Source organism: Bos grunniens, chromosome 17 (genome assembly GCF_055505025.1).
Source record: "Bos grunniens cultivar Pamir isolate PY7600 chromosome 17, Bosgru_T2T1.0, whole genome shotgun sequence".
NCBI lineage: Eukaryota > Metazoa > Chordata > Mammalia > Artiodactyla > Bovidae > Bos > Bos grunniens.
Window position 1 is genome coordinate 68,633,479 of NC_141181.1, and position 20,050 is coordinate 68,653,528.

The following is a 20,050-nucleotide window of genomic DNA, read 5'->3' on the forward strand; positions in this document are numbered from 1 at the left end:
GCATACAGGGCCCCCAGTGTGACTGCTGCAGCTCCAAGCTAAGAGGGATTAAATCTTTTAGGACTGGGCCTGCTCAGCATATGACTGTACCATCATGGTAGGCACGCGAGAAATATGTGTTACATAAATAACTCCTGGGGAAGACTGTCAGAATTACACATTTGCCTGTAAGCATAGAGCAAGCAAACTGAGCCTTGTCTAGGGGTCAGGGCACCCCTCCCAGAAAAAAAATGCAATTTCAGTTAGTGATCCAGAAATGTCCGTACACCATAGGGGCTCTTGGACGCTGTGTGCTGGAAACTAACCTGTGGGCCTGCTGCCTGCTACCGAGAGAAAAGGAGAGTTAGTTGGTAAGTAGTAGTCAAGCCGAAGAAGGCAATGGCAACCCACTCCAGGACTCTTGCCTGGAAAATCCCACGGACAGAGGAGCCTGGTAGGCTGCAGTCCATGGGGTCGCACGGAGTCGGACACGACTGAAGAGACTAAGCAGCAGCAGCAGTAAGCTTCCCCGGTGCTCACTGGGAAAGACTCCACCTGCCAGTGCAGGAGATGCAGGTTGGATCCCTGGGTCGGGAAGATCCCCTGGAGGAGGAAATGGCAACCCATTCCAGTATTCTTGCCTAGGAAATCCCAAGGACAGAGGAGCCTGGCGGGGCTACAGTCCATGGGGTTGTAAAGAGTCAGGCACAACTGAGCAACTAAACAACAGCAACAAAGTAGCAGTCAGTATCCACACGGTGGCTTCAGGGACCGTGCTGTGTAACCACCGTCGCGTTACAGGGCATCGCCTCTTCCCTTCATAGGACTTGACGGTGTCTGCAAGGTCTTCGGCCTCAGCCAGCACCTCACATGTCCCGCTCCCAGCCAGCCTTCCCTTCCTCTTCATTTGGGCAGTTTGGCTGCTAAAGCACTTCCCAGCCACACGCACCACCCCCCATCCCAGCTCTTCTTTGGAGCACCTGCTTGGAGCATCCCTCAAGGTGGTGGTCCCACATGGTTGGGCTCTCGATCCACTTGTTTCCCCTGTTGGTCCAGCTCCCTCTCTCTAGGTGAGTGATCTCCACCTCTCTGCACAGGTGAGTGATCACCCCCGACTGCCTTGCAGCCCAGGCGGTGGGCAGGATGGGACTGTGGACCCAGGAAGTAACTGCTGCCGCCACCCTGATGCCGGGTAGGGATGCACAGGAACCTCTTTCTCCTCCAGCTCGGGTCTGTTCTCAGCCTGAGGAAGGCCTGCTCAGTGCCTGCTCAGCTTGTCTCCCTCCCCTTCCATCACCACCACCATTGTGGTGGCTGTTTATTGAGCGCCAGGCCTGGAATGTGTTGGGTCTATAGAGATGGGCTTATAAGGCTTGTTCTTTGAATTAGACACTAGCATATGGCCTTTCTGGGCTGAAGGAACTCCCATGATGTTTTCTAGCGTGCCCCACTATCTCAGCTGCTCTCGCCAGCTTCCCCCTCCACACCCCCAGTCCCCGTCCCCAGAAGGGCTCCCAACGGCACAGCTGTCCTGACTTCCCGCAGGGAAGTGGATCTGAGGTGGGCAGGTGGGATTCCAGCTCTGTGGCTAACTTGGCTCAGGATGTGCTTGAAGATTTTGTTCAAGAAAGCATGGGTCTTGTGAAGAAAAACGGGACTTTGGAAATGGAATCCTTGAGATTCTCATCTTGAATTTTCATCATCCTATTATCACAGAAGACTCCTCTGAACTCTCATTCTGTTGCTCTGTCCAGTCAGGGTATGCAGGCCCCTGGGCCCCGGGAGATCCTCTGCAGTGAACCCTAAAGTTGCCCCTTACTGGGTAGGCGGTTGCTCTGTGCCCACAGCCCCTCCCCTGGCCCTGCATGAGGGCCTTGGCACATTTGCTGCCTGCGGGGTCCCAGGTACCCTGCCGGAGGATGCCTGGGATAGTGACTGCCCCCCAGACCTTTGACCTTTGACTCTGAGCCTCCTGCTTGGTGGGGGAGTGGGGCACATACCATTTCCTCAGCCAGACATCGAAAGAAGCACAATTATTGCCTTGAAGCACATTTTTCTGAGCGCTTTCCTTAGGTCTGAGTTCCAGCAGCCTAAGTGGGCTTCTAGAAACCAAACAGCCCGACTGAGAAAGGAATCAGGCTGTCCTGGGGCCGGGGCTGGCGTCGGGGGGTTGGCTGTGGACAAGGGATGGGTAAGCTAGGGCTGAGCAGCACACTCCCACTGCCCCCTCCTCTGGCCCCCTCAGGGTCTCAGTCTGGCAGTGCAGCTCTCAGCTGTGCCCAAGGATCAACCCAGGGAGCCTTCAGCCCCACAGAGGCGGGGTCTGCCTCTCGCCCTGGGCCCCCAGTCTCCAGGGAGGGCCTGCCCCCACCCCGTGTTTTTAAGAGGCTCCCAGAACATTCAGATGTGTTTCTGACCACCTTCTCCTGGTTCTGTGCCTAAACCGTGAGGTTCCTGTGTGTCCACAGTGTGCAGCACAGTTACGCTGACTTCCAGAGCCTTCCACAGGTACAGTCCCTGTGAATCCAGCTGAGTGCCTGCTGCTCTGTGTGGGAACTGAACCTGCAGGAGGGACCTGGAGAGGAGAGGAAGCCTGCACACAGGCGGTCACGGGGAGGGCCAGGGACCCCAAGGAGACACTCCTCGCATACCTACTGCATCGAGATGGAGAGGGTGCTGAAGGGTTTACCGCACACCAGGCGCTTTCTCGTCTCGTCTGTTAGCATCATCCCCGTTGTGCAGGTGCTCACAGTCAGAGATGGGGAGGTGAGCCGGATTTTTTTTTCTTTAAACACCAGCAGTGCTAAAAGAACCCCGGGTCAGCCACCCATTCCCAAGTCACCTTCTAGCTACTGTTCTTCCTCAGGGCCACCGTGGATGGGGGGGTATCATCAAACCCCTCCCCGGGCTGAGGGGCACCTGGCAACTCTGCCCAAGGTGGGCTGGGGGAGAGGTGTGGTTCTGTTGCTGCTATAAATGACTTTGGTATAAAGTTAAGAGACGATGAAACAATATCACTCAAGTCCTAATACAAGTCACAGATACAAGGAATCACGACAGTAGGGTACACAGGGGAGGACCGATGTGAAACAAACTTGGCAGATCCTTAAGAACTACACAGTGAGGCTGTACCGCCTGTGAGCCCGCACTGCCTAAAGACCAGTGGACCGACCTCCCGAACGAACGGCTTCTGACTGAGACAGTCATGAGCTCTCAAAGCAGCTAACCTGTACATAAGCAGGACGTTCCACCCTGCCACCCCACTTCATGTCGACTGTGTGAGCTGCACGGCATTTGTAAAGGGAGTTTTAAAGAGCAGGGAGTCTAGCTGGGTTAGGATAAGAGATACCTGGAACTTCATTGTGGGGTTGGGAAATAGAATACTTACTTAAGGTGTTAGTGGGTGGGGCTTCCCCAAGGCTCATGCCTACCAACACAGGAGACACAAGAGATGCAGGTTTGATCCCTGGGTTGGAAAGATCCCCTGGAGGAGGCAATGGCAACCCACTCCACTATTCTTGCCTGGGAAATTCCATGGACAGAGGAGCCTGGCAGGGTACAATCCGTGGGTTTGCAAAGAGTCAGACACGACTGAGTGCACACACACATAAACTGTTAGTGGACTACCATTCATGTCTGTACGCATCTCCATCAGGCTTGACTTTTGGAAACCCCTAGGATACCATGCGGAGAAGGCAATGGCACCCCACTCCAGTACTCTTGCCTGGAAAATCCCATGGACAGAGGAGCCTGGTGGCCTGCAGTCCATGGGGTTTCGAAGAGTCGGATACGACTGAGTGACTTCACTTTCACTTTCCACTTTCATGCATTGGAGGAGGAAATGGCAACCCACTCCAGTGTTCTTGCCTGGAGAATCCCAGGGACGGAGGAGCCTGGTGGGCTGCCGTCCATTGGGTCGCACAGAGTCGGACACGACTGAAGTGACTTAGCAGCAGCAGCAGCGCAGGATACCATGAGTATTTCTCTAGCCTCGGATTATGGAGAGAGGCTGATGTCACATTCTCAGCTCCCCACAATACCACGGCTGTATCATGTAACCACTGGCTGTCCAGCTCTAAACCAGGAACAAGCCCCACCTCACCTGCAGACGTGCTGTGCAGGCTCAGGGCTGTCTGAAAGCACTCGTTGCCTCACCCTTACATAACAGGTTACTTTCCTTCTTTAGGTCTGATGCTCTGGGGCAGGCATGTCCCAAGACCAGGTGGGGGAGGCCCAGTTTCTACAGCTTCTGGCCACTCGAAGACAATCCAAGAGGAAGCCCCCTTCTAAATTGTTTCTGGGATCCCAGATCTCCCCCAAGATGGCCCTGTGCTGGCTTCCAGGACCTTGCAGTTCTCTCCTCCAGGATCCTCCTTCTGGGGCAGGGTACCCTGGCAGCACAGCCCTCTTCCCAAGGAGGGTGGGTGGACTTTGGCCTCGAGGCTGGGGTGACCCCTCGCATGTGCACAAGCTCGCCCCACCCCACCCCCGCCCCAAATGCAGGGTGGGCCTGGGGGTCAGCTTTCTCCATACCGAAACATTCCGACAATGAACTCCAAGGAGTTGGAGAAATTACAGTTAGAACCTGGCCTTTCAAGTCTCTATGAAGGTGTATATGTTAAGATATGTATGCGTGTGTGCATCCAACTCTGTGCATGGACTGCAGCCCGCCAGGCTCCTCTGTCCATGGAATTCTCCAGACAAGAATACTGGAGTGGGTTGCCACTTACTCCTCCAAGGGGTCTTCCGCCCAGGGATCGAACCGGAGTCTCCTGCATTGGCAGGCAGATTTCTTTACCACTGAGCCACCTGGGAAGCCCTCAAGATAGATGGTAGCATTTATTTTATTTAAAGGTTTGTTAGTTTCCCCCCAAGCCCCACAGATGGGAAAAGCAAGCCTGCCTGGGGCATGCAGAAATTCTTTCATGCAGATTCCCTTCCTCTTAATAAAAATAAGAAAACATACAATCAGACTATCCTAGGGTTTTTTTGTTTTTGTTTTCATTTTGCCACCTGATTCAGGAATTCCTCTGCCTCATCAGCAGTTTTGCCTGGGATGCTAGTTACCTAGCTTCTGGACCTATCTGAGTTCAGCTGAACCAGGAGAGGCCTCGGAATGTGCCTCTGACAGGTACCCCAGAGGCTTCATGCAGCTCCTGACTCAGTGGTACCTCGGCCCTGTCTGAATTTTAAAACTGACTGAGAAACTCAGAAAAATCCTGCAGGGGGAGGCTCCCTGAAATAGGCATCTCCAGGGCAGGGGCCCAGGCCTGCAGGCTGCCCTGCACCCCACGACTTGCCAAGGTTGAGAAGCAAGTCTGCCAGGCTTGATGGTTCTCTCTGCGAGGAGCCCAGCCTTTGCTCTCCTAGTGGAAGGGAGCCTGTCTGCAGGCACTGTTGTTAAGCCCGATCCCGCCACCTAATTAACACTTGTTTATATTAAACAAGCGTTAGCTGCCGAATGCAGAGAAGGGGGTGGTCCTTTTTGAAGTTTCTAGTTGCTGACTTTATAAGATCTGGCCTCAAGTGGGGCTTCTGGAAACTCATCAACCCGACACAGCAGCTAACAAGTCCTTCGAGAAGTTTCTGTCGCAGGCAAGGCCATCTCCCGAGGAACAACCTGCGGAGGTTCCCCCTCCCCTCCGCAACACCTCTTGACCCGGCAGCGCGGTGGCGCAGGAGGGCGTGGACAGCTTCCCGGGTTTGGGTGCTCCTCGTCAAGGTGTTAAAACAAAGAGGATCGTTGTGTTTCTTGGAACTGGTCTAAATGTCTCTGTTTAAGACTAAGATCTAGGGAACCGCATTTCCGTTCGTTTTCTGCTCGTGAAGGGTACCAACCTGGTGATGGCGCCGTGACACGGCCGCGGCCCCCAGCCTCTCCTGCCGGTTCCTTTAATTAGGAGAAATTAAGTGGGGCTGCTACATATTTTGAGAATAAATAACACTATTTAAACGCAGGCAGCCTTAACCACTAACTTAACCGCTGAGTTCTCGCTGCTACATGTCTCCTAAGTAGATCGGCATAATCTTCACTAGGACTTAAAATGCATCACATTCGTTCCGGAGCTCGGAACCCGCAGCCGACGCGAGCCCCGGGAGGGCTTAATGACTTTAATTATGGCGAGAAATACCTTCTCCGGGCGGGAGGGGCGCGGCCGGCGGGGTGGGGTCAGAGGAGGCCGGATGGGAGCCCGGCTGCCCCCCCAACCCCCGCCCCCCCGAAGACGGCCCCGCGGCGTGGGGGGAGGGCCTCGGAGTTCTGAGCGGTGTTTGTGGCTTCGGCGCTTTGATCTCCGGCCAGGGAAACCTGGAAGGTCAGGCCGGGCTGCAGCCAAGCCCCGGAGCCAGGAGCCGGTGGAGCGGGCCGGGCCGCACCACCCACCCGCCTCCCCCATCCGCCTCCTCCCGCCCCCGGAAGGTGAGCCCGCCTGGCCGCCCGACACCCCCACTTCCCCACACCCACCCCCTCACTGGGTTGGAGCTGTTTTGCGTTGGTCTCCCTTTAGGCAGTGGATTAGGGTCTCCAAGTCGTGGCAGTAAACCAGACACATGCCCTGCAAATTTTGTTCAGTAACTACCCTATCTGTCCTACATACTGGAAACGAAACCAGGTTATTTTCTTAAGCTCTGTGCCCCTCCCCACCTCCTCTCCCTCCTAACCCTCCTCTGCAGAACCCCACCCCCCCCTCCTCGCCCCCGCAGAGCAGCAGGTGATTCCGCTGCCCGGTTAGAGTGTTAGGGTCTTTTTTTTTTTTTTGGTTTTTTTTTTTTTCTGGCCAATTCTTCTGACGCCCGCCCCCTCCTTGGCACCAGGCTTTTCTCACCGGTTACCCATGGGCGCCGGTGTGTGACCTCATTTCCTATGGAATGAAAGGTTTCTGTAGGAAAACAGGGCACTTGGTGAGACGGGCCTTGCAAGCCCCCTCGGCTGGCAAAGAGTGTCCCCTGTCGTGCGGTGACTCATGCTTCAGGGCGCAGCGGCGGACCAGAAAGCCCAAGAGCCCCGTGCCTGGGTGGTCACTCAGCCGAGAACACAGGGGAGGAGGAGGAAAGGAAAAAGTGAGGAGGGCAGCTTTAGAATCCACTTAGCGGTGTCCAGAGGGAGGGGCACGCAGGGACCTGGGGAGCTCTGGCTTGTTTGTGCTAGGATGGGACCAGCCAAGAGAGACTGGTGAGCATCAGGCAGGGTGTCTCCGCGTCTGGCTGGTGGTCTCTGTGTGTGGACAGGCCCCTGCCCCAGTGGCAGCCTGAGCAGGGCTTGTTAGGGGGCCCTGCGTTGCTGGCAGGGACCGTGCCTGGAGGTTCACGCCTCAGGTGGACGAGCCTCACAAGCCTGCACTTTTGGTCTCTCATGGCTCTGCCCAAGGGCATGTTTGAGTCTGGGGGTTTGGAATCTGCCGCCCGTTCTGGGATCTTGACAGCAGGGTGGGTGGGCAGCCCAGTGTCCACACACTGCCCCTCTGTGTCATGCAGGCCAGTTTCTCCCATCAGTCTTCGAGGAGGAAGGAAAGCCAGGTTTTCCTAAGCGACGAGAGGACAGTGAAAATGCACATCTCCTGCCGTCTGTGCCCGCGCATGTACCTGGAGGTGGTGGTTTGCTCAGCTGTCCTCTGCTGAGAGTTGTCAGGGAGGCTTGCGCTCCTCCCAGGAGTAGAAGGGGCACATGCAACGAGTGCCCTGACATCAGAGACCTGCCCACATGAGGCCTGGGACCCCATAAAGATCCCCAGTGAGGCAGAGCCACTCTCAGGGACTGGGGTGGAGGTTCCCCAGAGAGAATAATTCCTGAGTTAGAACCAACCACCAGTAGAAGGCCCGTACGCAAGCACTGCAGCAGAAGACCCGGCCGCGGCTCATAAGAAACCAAACTGCCAACATCTGCCCAGCGGAGGATCCCGACTTCCGAGAAGATCTGGTAGAGAATGAACCTTCGGCCACTCGGAAAGTCAGAGGAAATAGGAGACCAGGTGGCCTGGAGCGAGCCACAGCCCGTGCTTGGAACAGCAGGGCTCGGTGTGTTTGATGCTAACCCCCGGGGCGAAAGCTCATCCTTTTTAGGTCAATCAACAGACGTTTCTAGGCCATTTTACCCTGTGCCAGGCTCTTTGCTGGATTCTGGGAATGGAGCGGGAAAGAAGTCTGAGGCCTTGGCTGCCCTCTAGTGAGGGAGGCACTTTAAGTAAACAGTGACAGTGTGATGTCACAAGAGCTGTTCCAGTGGGACCGGGCGGGCCAGGGTGCGGAGAGGAGCACCTGCGGCTGTGAGAGCTGGAGGAGGCCTGGCTACGGGCGAGAGTGGGCAAGGAGCTGCAGAAGCCCCGCCTCGTCAGGCTCCAGGGCTGGTGGGTTGAGTTCGCGGAAAGCCGGCGGAGTCACATCCTATTCTGATTTTTTGGAGAATAGCCGATTAACAGTGTCGTGCTGCTTCCAGGTGGGCGGCAGAGGAGCTCAGCCGAACATGCACGTGTATCCATTCTCCCCAAACCCCCTTCCCAGCCAGACTGCCGCGTGACGTTGAACAGAGTTCCCTGGGTGTACTGTAGGACCCTGGTGGTTACCCGTTTTAAACAGAGCTCACGTCTTACTCTAAGAGCATCACAGAGTCATTCAGGAGAGTGGGGCAGGGCAGGTCTGCGATTCAGAGAATGCCCTCTTGTGCTGCATGGAGACCCTGTGGGGGGTGGGGGGCGCTGGGGGAAGGTGGGGTGGGCTATGGAGCCCCCAGGGGGGTGGTGGTTGTGACTCACGTGAGAACTGTAGTGTCCGATACAGGATGGCAGTAGTGGGGCTGGGAAAACAACAAATGGATGTGGAAGACGGAATCAGCAAAACTTGGTGAGCGGCTGAGCGTCGGGGTGAGGGCAAAGGGGTGTGGTTCAGCCTGGCCCCTGGATGGCGCTCGTGGGGCACCTTTCTCCAGAGAGAGCCCTGGCTATAAGAAGGCCAGGACCACGTGAAGGGTAGGCACATGCACCTCTATCAGCCTGAGCTGGAACAGTGAGCTTTGCCCCAAGAACAGCTGCAGAAGGAACCCGGGGACCCGCTGAAGCAGGAAGCTGCTGCCAGGTCGTGGACACTAAGCCCTGGGCCTCTGGTGCCATCTTGGATTCCCCATGACCATGGTTTCTGCCACTGTGGGTCATACGGCTGTGTATGCTGGAGGAGGGCTGCACGTGAACACTCTTGAGTAAGAAAGGGGGAGACCTCAGTGCCCTTACCCTGCTGCTTGCCAACCGAGATCTCTTCCCCCTCCCAGGACAACAGCAGGTGTGTGGAGACAGACGCCTCTAGAAGGTCCTGGCTTGGATCCTTCCTGGGGTGCCTGGCACACACTTGGCCTTCTTAAGTAGTTGTCACATTGCACTGTATACAGCTGACCCTCAAGTAACACAGGTTTGAAACATGGGTCCACTTAGACATGGGTGTTTTCAGTGGGCAATAGTACAATGCTGCATAACCCAGGGGCTTGAATCTGCGAACACGGAACCATGGACATGGAGGAACCTTGGAGATTGAGGAGCCGAGTATACAGAGGGTGACTCTAAGTTCCATGGCGATTTCCCTTCGGTTGTGCAGAGGGTCAGCGCCCTGACCCCTGCATTATTTGAGGGTCAACTGTTAATTGAGTGTTTTCACACCAGGGACCACCTCCTTTAGACGTTGTCTTCCAGGTCAAAATGTAGATTCTGGCCCATCCCTCCCCCTCCGACCATGCGTTAAGAGCCAGGGAGTAGTTAGGCAGTGAGACTCCTGTCACCTGAGCCAGCCGTTTGCACAGAGCCTTGGGTCCCAAAGCTTCTCCCGTGGAAGGAAAGGTATGGACAGAAGTTGCTGCAGAAAGGGTCCTGTGTCGAAAACACTAGGGCTGCCAGGTAGCTGAGAGCCTTAGCATATGCGATATTTCTCAAAGGACGCTAACCAGGACGGTGTCTCATCCCCTGAGACCTACTATAGGAACGTGGGATCGGTGGCTCCAGGCGGGTCATTTCGAACTCATTGGCCCTCGGAACAGAACACTCAGACCTTTCGTTACGACTCCCCCAAGGCTCTTCAGCAAGGCCCGCCCCAACACTGCTGGTGAAACGGACCCTCCGTGAGGACGGGGCAGCCACCGTCCTGCTCACCGTGTTCATCCTCCCGGCCTAGCACCCACAGTAACTGGTTAATTACTACCATCGAACGAATAAAGTCATAAATGGCACCACAAAGAGAATTAAACTGCCGCCGCCTACTATGTGAATTTGTCGAGTATGGGCTGTGCCCACCCAGGGCAGTCTGCTCTGTTAGGCTTTTCCGGGCACCGACACGGGTCAGATGTACGTCCTGGCTCCACAGACCCCAGGGCAGGTGAGCCTAGCAGCCAGCCAAGACAATTACATGTGAGATGTTAGCGCCGTCTGACTCCACAGGACCACGTGTAGCGATGTAAGGAGTGGATGCCACCAGAATGTGAGTACAAGACTGTACATAGAGCACTGATCCTGATGGAGAAAAGGCAGAGAGCCCCTAAATGCCTGTCAGAGAGGCGGTCCACCATGTGTTGGAAGACTATATGTAGCTGGTAAGAAGAAAAACGCTTTTCTGCATACTGCATATAAGGTTGTTGAGTAAATTGTTGAGATAAGGGGGAAAACAGTTGAGAACAGATTATAAAACATTATATACATCCAATTTATTTTTAGTGTATTTTCATATGTGAGTGTGTATATACACATGCACTTTATGCCTGCTGATACATGAATTTAAAAAAAACGTACATGGAAGGATATAAACCACACTGTTATGTTCTAAAGCTGGGATTTGAGGAGGTACTAAGTCGGTTATTTTTTGCTTTCAACTTCTGAGTTATGTTTGAATTTTCATGTCAAGTATGTCACTTTTATTCATTGCAAAAATACTAAAGATGGTCACCTCTGCAGGAGAAAATGCATCATAGAAAGTGATAAGTGGCAGAGGAGAAATCTTTATAGGTATTAGAACTCAGGTAAGAGCTGCTTCTGACTAAAGAGAAGCATTTACCAGTCTTACGTGGGAGGCTTTGCACATGAACTTGACCTTGAAGCATCAATAGGCTAGGTAAGATTATAGTTCACTCTGGAGGTCTTTACACGTGTGAAGTATCTCCTGGAGGGTTACTCTCAGACTGTCAGCCTCCTTCCTAGCCAGCTCCCCAATGTGCCACTTTATCCAGAAGTTAAATCTGTTGACCCAAATTTGTCTTTTATTGTCCTTGTCATCCTATCTTGTCCTTGCTGCAGATAAATTAAGAGTTGAGTGGGTTTATAAAGAGGAGCATTAAAATCTTATGTGGATTGTATAAAGATTCTTAATAATCTTCATTTTCTTTGGCCCTGGGCCTCCATCCTAGGAGAATTGGAAGTGTAAGCCAAGATTCATTCAACATGGCATTAACTGTAAGAATAAAAAAACTGAAATAGCCCAAATATCAAAAAGATATGAGTGAGCGGGGTATCTGAAGGGATCTATCAGAGCCTTAAAGATATTAACAAAAAATTTTAAATGACTTGTTGGAAGATTATGATAAGTGCAAAAAAAAAAAAAACAAAAAAACCCAGAACACAGACTTATATTCAATAGAGGCAAATAAAGAAAAAGTCTGCTTGAAGCCCCCATATGTCAGAACTTCCTGTAAGAGGTTGAAGACACAAGTCTTTGTATCAGTGCTAACAGTCCAGCTTCCTGGCTTATGCTCTGGTCAGGCGTGAGGGCCAAAGGAGAGATTGTGGGCCATCTTTTGGGTTATTTCCGATTCAGGCTGTATTCCACCGAAAGTTTTCCTACAGTAAAGTTTAAGCACTGGGGACCCCACATCCAGTGCTTCATGAAGAAACGGGGAAGCGGTCTGTTCCCAGGGGCTCTGCAGGGGAGCTATGGGGTGGGAGTCTGTGTGTGCGCTCAGTCATGTCTAACTCTTTTCTACCCCATGGACTATAGCCCACCAGGCTCCTCTGTCCATGGGATGGTCCCAGGCAAGAACACAGGAGTGGGTTGCCCTGCCCTCTTCCAGGGGATCTTCCTGATCCAGGGATCAAATCCACATCTCCGGTGGCTCCTGCATTGGCAGGCGGATTCTTTACCACTGAGCCACCTGGGAAGCCCTGATGTGGTGTAGGACCAGGCCCCAAACCCAGTCTGGGTGTAACTGCACACTCTGGGTCAGTGCCAGGTCCATCCCTGGTTGGAATTCCTGAATTTAATCGAAACCCAAGCAGACTCTAGGCTGTGGGTCTCTTCACCCACAAGGTGGCAGTGGGACTATTAGCAGAATGCACAGTATGCATTCGGAAATTCAAGACTCAAACATATCGATAGAAGCACTTCCTTGGGGGAGGACAACAGTCCACGTTCAGGGAGCAGGAACCCTAGAGCACAGTCCCAGGCAAACTTGCTATCATTCAGAATAAGTGTTTATTGAATAACCACAGGGGTCTTGCATTGCAGTAAGTGCCAGTCACGTAAGACCCTGTCTTCTAGAGCTTGACGTTTTGTACTCTGCAAGACGTAAGTCTGCAGGTGTTGGCGCTTTTGTGACATGTCTCAGTGGCTGTGGACGTTGTCGCCTCGGGTCTAGCAGGCCTGGAAAGGTAAATAAGGAACCGTGACAGCCTTTTAGTCCACATCCTGCTGTGGGGCTTGTGGTCACCTGCTGGCTGGGGCCGACCTGTGCCGGCCTGGTGGAAGCAGCCGCCGTGATGGAGGGTGGGAACGTGCCCATGTGAGTGGGGCGCGGGAAAGGGTGGGCAGAGGCCTTCGGCTGCTTCTGGGAGGCCTGGCCTGGTCCTCCCACCTGCTTTCTGTTGCCCACGCCCTTCTCAAGCTCTTCTTCTTAATCTAGTCTGTGCACAGATCAGGGGTAACTGCCCTCTCCAGCTAAGCTCAGCTACAATGACTGTCTAGCAGCATCCACCAGAAGGCATCTTCCTAGACATCCATTGAAACAGCCTCGTTTTGAGAAATTTGGACATTTGGGTGTGTGACTTCATAAAGATGAGGCTTTGAAGTAACTCTCCAGCCCAAGTTTGACTACAGAAGACGTGAAAAATCTAACACATGAACACGCGTTCAAGGACACCGCATCCATTTTCAAACTGAAAATGTGGGGTGAGGGGGAACTGTGTGACCAAGTACGTTTTTTCATTTGCTTTGGGAATAGTATGATCAATGTGTCATTTTCAAAGTGTAGATCATTCATGGCCTGTTTTTAAACCCAGGCTTTTCAGGTGGCTCAGTGGTAAAGAATCGGCCTGTGAAGCAGGAGAAACAGGTTCAATCCCTGGAGGAGGAAATGGCAACCCACTCCAGTACTATTGCCTGGGAAATCCCATGGACAGAGGAGCCTGGTGGGCTACAGTCCATGGGGTCACAAAGAGTCAGACCCAACAACAACAACATTCTTAATCCCAAGCCTGCTCCTGACAAGTGAGTTCTGAACGTAATCCTGACCCGCCTCGTGTCCAGTCCTATGTGCGGGAAATACAGCCTTACTTCAACAGCAGCTTACATCAAACCTAATTTTTAAAGTAAGCCACTGTGAGAATGATTGTTTTCTCAAACAAAATATCGGTGCCCTGAGCCCTGTGTATTAACCTGGTTGTGTCTGCAGTTGAGCTATAAACAGGATTTAAGCTCCATGTTCTTGACCTGCTGTTTTCATGAGAGAAACCAGGAGACTGGTGTGCCCTCCACTGAGGCTCCCAAGCAAGACAAAGCTGCATGCCCAGCCCCCTCCAGTGCTGCCTCATGTGCAGGGACTGAAAGCCAGTAAAGGAATGAGAGATCCTGTTTATTTCCTCACTGGCAGCCAGTTTATGAACAAGGCTGGGAGGATCTTCCTTGTTAAAGAATCTGCCTGCCATGCAGGAGACCTGGGTTCGATCCCTGGGTCAGGAAGACCCCCCGGAGAAGGGCATGGCAACCCACTCCAGTATTCTTGCCTGGAGAATTCCACGGACAGAGGAGCCTGGTGAGCTACAGTCCATGGGTTCGAAAAGAGGTGGACACAATTGAGTGACTCACACACCCCCTGAGCAGAAGACTGGCACCCATTTACTGGGGCCCCCGAGGACCTGCTTACCTCAGGCAAAGGGGTCTGTGCCCCTAAACAGCTTTCTGGAGGAAAGTGACACCATCTGGCTCCAAACTTTCTCACAGGGACATCACATCCTCTCTTGCTGGAGGCAGGTGACAGCCATCACAGCTCTTTCTGCAGCACTCTGGACAGCCCGTTGCCTCTACAAGTGGCCGAGACTAGTCCTTCATGACACAGGCTCTGTCCCCCTTTTACCGGTGGGGAAACTGAGACTGGGGACTGAAAGAGACTTAGTGACCCACCCCGCATCGGCAGCTTGTCTGGAAGAGCCAGGGACAGCACCCAGGAGCTCCTCCTGATTGGGGCGCACCCAGTGGGGAACCAGGGTGGGACCTGCAAGCGGCAGAGCAGACCAAGTACAGCGAATCTCAGTCCAACGGGAAGGGGTCCTCAGCAGAACAAGGACAGCACTCAGGTGCCTGAGCTCGTTGAGTTGCCGAGGGCTTCGCTGTATCCCGAAGAGTTCACTGTCCTGCTTGTACCAAGTGCAGGGAGCAGGCTTATTGTAGCAGCTGTGGGGCAAGACTGCCCTCTAGAGGGCGGATGGAGCATTGCCCTAGCCACATTGCAGTCTAAGGCTCAGTGTTGCTTTCCCATGCTGTATCCATGTAGTGGTTATTTCTATGGAAGGAATTTAGCTTTCGCTCTTTCTCAAGCAGTCTGGCCCATAGAGGCTTTCTTGACCTCTGAGTACTGGCCATTATTTGCCCATCTTACAGAAGGCTGGGTTTTCATTTTGGTCCCCTCCCCCACCCCTCACCTTTAGAGGAGTCTTGCTTCCCTAACAAGATTCAGGTTCTTAAAAGCAAGGATTATGTCTGATTCTTCCTCAGCTTTACCCTGTTGTTCCCTTAGCTGGACATGAAACTAGAAGGTTCACCAGGATGGAAAGGAATCCTTTCCACCCCCAAAAAAGAATTCCACCGCTTCTCATTTGTTCCTAAAACATTTCATCTCTGATCAGTAGTTCCCCAAATGGTTGAATCCTCAGAAAACTTTCGGAACTCAGTTTCCTGGGCCTCACTCCAGCCCTGCTGAATCAGGCTCTGTGGTCTGAGCCAGGAAATCTGCTTTACAAACTTCCCCAAGTGGTTTTTGATGTGTGGCCAGGTTTGGCAGCCAACAGCTCTAAATCCCCATTTACAATTATTTCTCCTAGCCTTTCCCCCCACCCGACAGCATCTCCAAAGGTCTTCAGCTCATGTCCGTTATTAAAACGGACCATTTTGAGATTCCTCTGGACATAGTCACAGGCTCTTCTAACTGCGGGGCTGGACGACACGGGGGAGAGGAGACCACAAGAGAAGGACCCAAGGCATGTGCTTTTACTGCCAGTGACCCTGCGTTCATAGCAGAAATTACTGAAACCAGTACCTTTATGCTGACGGGGCAGGTTGTCAGTTTGTAGTCTGATGTTAAGGCTCAGGCTGAAGAGGGAGACAGAGGTTAATTGAGTACCTAGTTATTTATTTTTACCATTTCTATCTCATCTAGTTCTCAGGTTCAACTGAACAAGGCACTGTTGCCTACCCACGTCCACCCCCATCCCACTCCCACCCCCTCCTTTAAAAAAAAAGAAAAAAAAACAGGCAACTTGAGGCTTGGGCTTCCCTGATAGCTCAGTTGGTAAAGAATCCGCTGCAAGGCAGGAGACCCCAGTTTGATTCCTGGGTCGGGAAGATCCACTGGGGAAGGAAAGGGAAAGGCTACCCACTCCAGTATTCTGGCCTGGAGAATTCCATGGACTGTATAGCCCATGGGATCGCCAAGAGTGGCACGCGACTGAGCGACTTTCACTTAAGTTGAGGCTTAGGAAAGTTAGTAACTCTTCCAGTCACATAAGTTTGTGACCATCAGATTCTGCATTCGAATACAGGTCAGATTTCCAAGGCCAGCTTTGTGGGAACGTCCCTACATGCTCTTTCTCACTCTCCCAGGCCAAGCGAGCCGTGCAGCGGGGAGCCACCGCAGTCATCTTTGATGTGTCCGAGAACCCAGAAGCTATTGACCAGGTAAGCTCCTGGGGCCAGGCCAAGGCTGCAGGGCCCCTGAGAGAAGCACCTCCCTTACTTAGCCTGGCTTCTCACAGTCGTATCACCTGGGTCTTCGGGGCCCTTGCACTTATCTGCCCTCATTAGTGACCCGTGTTTGTGCATTGTCCTCCAAAGCGAGTGTGTCAAGAGGGGTTAAGAGCCAGGGGGCTGGGAGGCATTGTCAAATACCCTTCATCCTAAAACGGGGGGCATCCTCAGCTTCATCTGCCTGGGAGCCCCCAGCCTATGATGCTGGTGTTTGGGGATTTTCGAAAGGGAATTTCATGTTCTTTTCCTCCAGCTTTTCTTTCTCTCTCTCTGGCTTCTTGAAAGTAATTACGTCTTCTAAGCAGCACCTTCTGTCCTTGCTTAGCTGAACCAGGGCTCGGAAGACCCGCTCAAGAGGCCGGTGGTGTACGTGAAGGGCGCAGACGCCATCAAGCTGATGAACATCGTCAACAAGCAGAAAGTGGCCCGCGCGCGGATCCAACACCGCCCCCCTCGAGTGAGCCTCCGCCACCTGCCCCCCTCGCCACCTGCCCCTTCCGGCTTCGGCCTTTTTTGTTGCTTCCGGCTTTTTCCCCATCTAAACCGCTGACGCGCCCCAGGGACCTGCAGGTTTGTAGCAGATGTAAGCCCGGAGGCCAGGGAGAGATTACCATTTCTACTTGAGGGCATCTGAAAAGCCTTTCCAGATATAGATGACTTGTGACCAGGTGTCTCTTCCACCCGGTGTCCCCTCTGGGTGACTTCCTGTCCTTTTTTCTCTTCTGCCCCATCTTCCCATGAAAGGCTGACTAAGGACTGAAGGGAAGGGCGTCCTACTCTCAGCTGCTTTTCCTGGGTCTCCCTCCTCCCGTGGGTCTTCACTAAGAGGATAAAGCCTGTGCTTCCTCCTTCCTGTGGGGCAAGTGCATTACCAAAACTCCCTAACGTGTACTAGAATCTGGAAATGTAAGCTTTCAACTGGGATGGGAGCTCACGACCTCCAGGTGGTTAATGAACAGCTTTGTCTTCTAGGCTTCTCTTATAGTTGTGTTAAAGCCATGCTGCTGGCATCCTCTGCCCAACCTCAGGCTCAAGATTCTAGGAACCTGGGACAGGTGCTCCATAGATGGTTTATTTCCTCTTCCCAAATATTGGAATATTCACATAAAGGAGGATCCTTTCGCAAAAAATACCCAGATGCTCGTAGCATTCAGTGAGCAAAACTCCACTCCGGCGGGCCAAATGCACATCCCAGATCAGGTGGCTGTAAGGTTTTAGGAGGCTGTATGCCATGAGGGAAAGGTAAGAACTAAAACTAGAGGGAGTTTGCAGAAGAACCGACTTGCGGGCTGCTTTTTAAAGGGAAAAAAGAGCGCTTTGGTAAATATGACTCACTATAGTGGAAGCTGATATTTGTGGGAGCAGCGTACAATTTTCTGAGTTGTTGTAAACCATTAATTATACGGTTAGTAATCACTGTTCCCTCAAAACACGACACTCACTCCTTTGTCCCATAAATGTGATATTTGTGTTTATTTGGAAGGGCCTCTCCCACCGGGTACGGCGGACTCTGCACTGTTCCGCAGGGAGCTGGGCTCAGTGAGCAGAGTTCTCCCAGCTGTTAGGAGGCCTGGCTAAGACCCCGGCAGGCCTCCCCTGGCCGCACTGCAGGCGCTCCCTGGGCCTGGAGAGTGCACAGGGTGCCTGTTAGCAGAAGCCCTGGCGTGTCCCACAAAGGAGGGGAAACGCAGCCCAGAGGCTCCGTCCCTCCGCTGCCCAGAGCCGACCCAGCACGTGTGCCCATCCCCAGACTGAAGAGCGCCGTGACTCACTGTGTCTCTTCTGTTCCAGCAACCCACTGAGTACTTCGATATGGGGATTTTCCTGGCTTTCTTCGTCGTGGTCTCCTTGGTCTGCCTCATCCTCCTTGTTAAAATCAAGCTGAAGCAGCGACGCAGTCAGGTAATGGCCCCAGAGCGGCCCATCACCTTCATCCCCGAGGCCCCGCTGCCAGTGCAGACCAGGGCAGGGTCCTGCCCCGACACTGCAGCCTCTTCCCTGCTGGCCCAGAGTCAGCAAAGATGGAGAAAAGCCAGAGCGGAGCTCAGAGCACTGAGCTGTTTCTGTTCCAAAAAGGCCGGTCCTCTCAATACAAGGGTCAAGCGCTGGTGCTGTTTCCAGCCACAGGTTTTTCCAAAAAAAATGTTTGAATGTTAACATGGAGCCCGAGAGTCTTGCTCCCCAGATATGATCAGGGGACCAGCAGGCTCAGCATCACCTGGGAGCTTGGGAGATGCGCAGAGTCTCAGGCCTCACCCCAGACCTATTGCGTCCGAATCTGCATCTACCAAGCTCTCCAGGCGATTCTCAATGAACAGAGGAGCCACGCTAGTGCCCCAGCTGACACAGCACTGCGTGGTTACAGGAAGGAACCGTTTAGGGGCAGAGGGCAATGGAGGGACACTCAGGAGTCCAGACTCTCAGGGGTGTAGCAGTGTGATGTCCCCAGAGAGAGACAGCGCCAAAGGGTCGGGTGGGCCGTCAGTGACAGAGCAGCAGCTGGTGTCTGTCGAGCACGTCCAGTCTGCCAAGTGCAGAGCACCCCCACACGTTATTCACTGGCCCTCGGGACATTCTTCAGTGAAGGGAGGAGCCCTTAGCCCAGAGCAGACTTGGCCAAATAACTCGAGCAGACCTCTGCCGGCTCTGCTGCTTAGGCCAATGTGGTGGACACTCGGGAGTCTGGAAGACCTGCGCTCTTGGGCCGTGGTCTCTCCATGTTTAGTGATTCCTCAGCAGTCTGTCCTGGCTGGATGGAGACTAGCGTTAGGCTGACCGTGGCCCCCCGGGGGGTGACCGCCGCTGTTAACACAACCCAGACCCTCACACGGGCCATGTTCTGCTGCACAGAATTCCATGAATAGGCTGGCTGTGCAGGCCCTGGAGAAGATGGAAACCAGGAAGTTCAACTCCAAGAGCAAGGGACGCCGGGAGGGGAGCTGCGGGGCCCTGGACACGCTCAGCAGCAGCTCCACGTCTGACTGTGCCATCTGCCTGGAGAAGTACATCGACGGGGAGGTAATGGTGGGGGCGGGGCCCAGCCCCGTGGGGACGAGCCAGGGATGAGGGGGACTGGCCCACAGAGGGCGCACGGGACCGGGAAGGACAGGCCCCACGGGCCTTCCCCACAGCCTTGTGGGATAAGGGCTGAGCCTGCCAAGTGTTCTGGGGGCATCCTGAGACCTTCCAACTGCTTTCCCCCCCGGAACGGGGTGGCCACATGCATAAACACTCTCTCCCGGGGACCTGGCTGGACACAAGTTGATCAGTAATCTATGTAACTCTGGTTTTAGGAATATTTACAGTTAATTTACATTTGAAGAAAGTGAAAGTGTTAGTCACTCAGTCGGGTCTGACTCTTTATAACCCCATGGACTGTAGCCCACCAGGCTCCTCTGCTGTCCATGGGATTTCCTGGACAAGAATATTAGAGTGGATTGCCATTTCCTTCTTTGGGGGATCTTCCTGATCTAGGGATTGAACCCTGGTCTCCTACATTGGCAGGCAGATTCTTTACTGCTGAGCCACAAGGGGTAGGGAGCTTCTTAAATTAATTAAATTTAAATTAATTAATTTACACTTACTGAGGGCAGGAGGAGAAGGGGGCGACAGAGGAGAGGGTTGGATAGCATCACCAACTCAGTGGACATGAGTTTGAGGAAACTCTGAGAGAAAGGAAAGAGTCAGACATGACTTAGTGACAGAACAACAGCAAGACTTAATTTTCGCATTGCTCATCTGAAAACTCTGGAACTCAGCTTCCATACAGTCCTCTCCTGAAAGCTGTGTGGAACACTTACACCCATTTTTCTTATAAAGAGACAAAGGAGGGGACTCCCCTGGTGGTCCAGTGGTTAGGACTCCACGCTTTTTCTGCCAG

The 20,050-nt window shown here is 53.3% G+C and overlaps 1 protein-coding gene and 1 long non-coding RNA gene across 2 annotated transcripts in view; both read left to right on the top strand.

Annotated features, from left to right (window-relative positions):
- ZNRF3 (zinc and ring finger 3) overlaps nucleotides 1–20,050 on the top strand; it is a 145,115-nt gene that overhangs the window by 116,753 nt on the left and 8,312 nt on the right. Inside the window, exons 3-6 of the mRNA XM_086348532.1 lie at nucleotides 16,027–16,101; nucleotides 16,496–16,627; nucleotides 17,962–18,072; nucleotides 19,021–19,188. Coding sequence (XP_086204658.1) covers nucleotides 16,027–16,101; nucleotides 16,496–16,627; nucleotides 17,962–18,072; nucleotides 19,021–19,188 — 486 coding nt within the window. The remainder of the gene's footprint in view (nucleotides 1–16,026; nucleotides 16,102–16,495; nucleotides 16,628–17,961; nucleotides 18,073–19,020; nucleotides 19,189–20,050) is intronic.
- Nucleotides 6,111–8,569, top strand: LOC147355716 (uncharacterized). The gene is made up of 2 exons (XR_015144741.1): nucleotides 6,111–6,397; nucleotides 7,453–8,569. It is a non-coding gene; the product is annotated as an uncharacterized LOC147355716 (long non-coding RNA).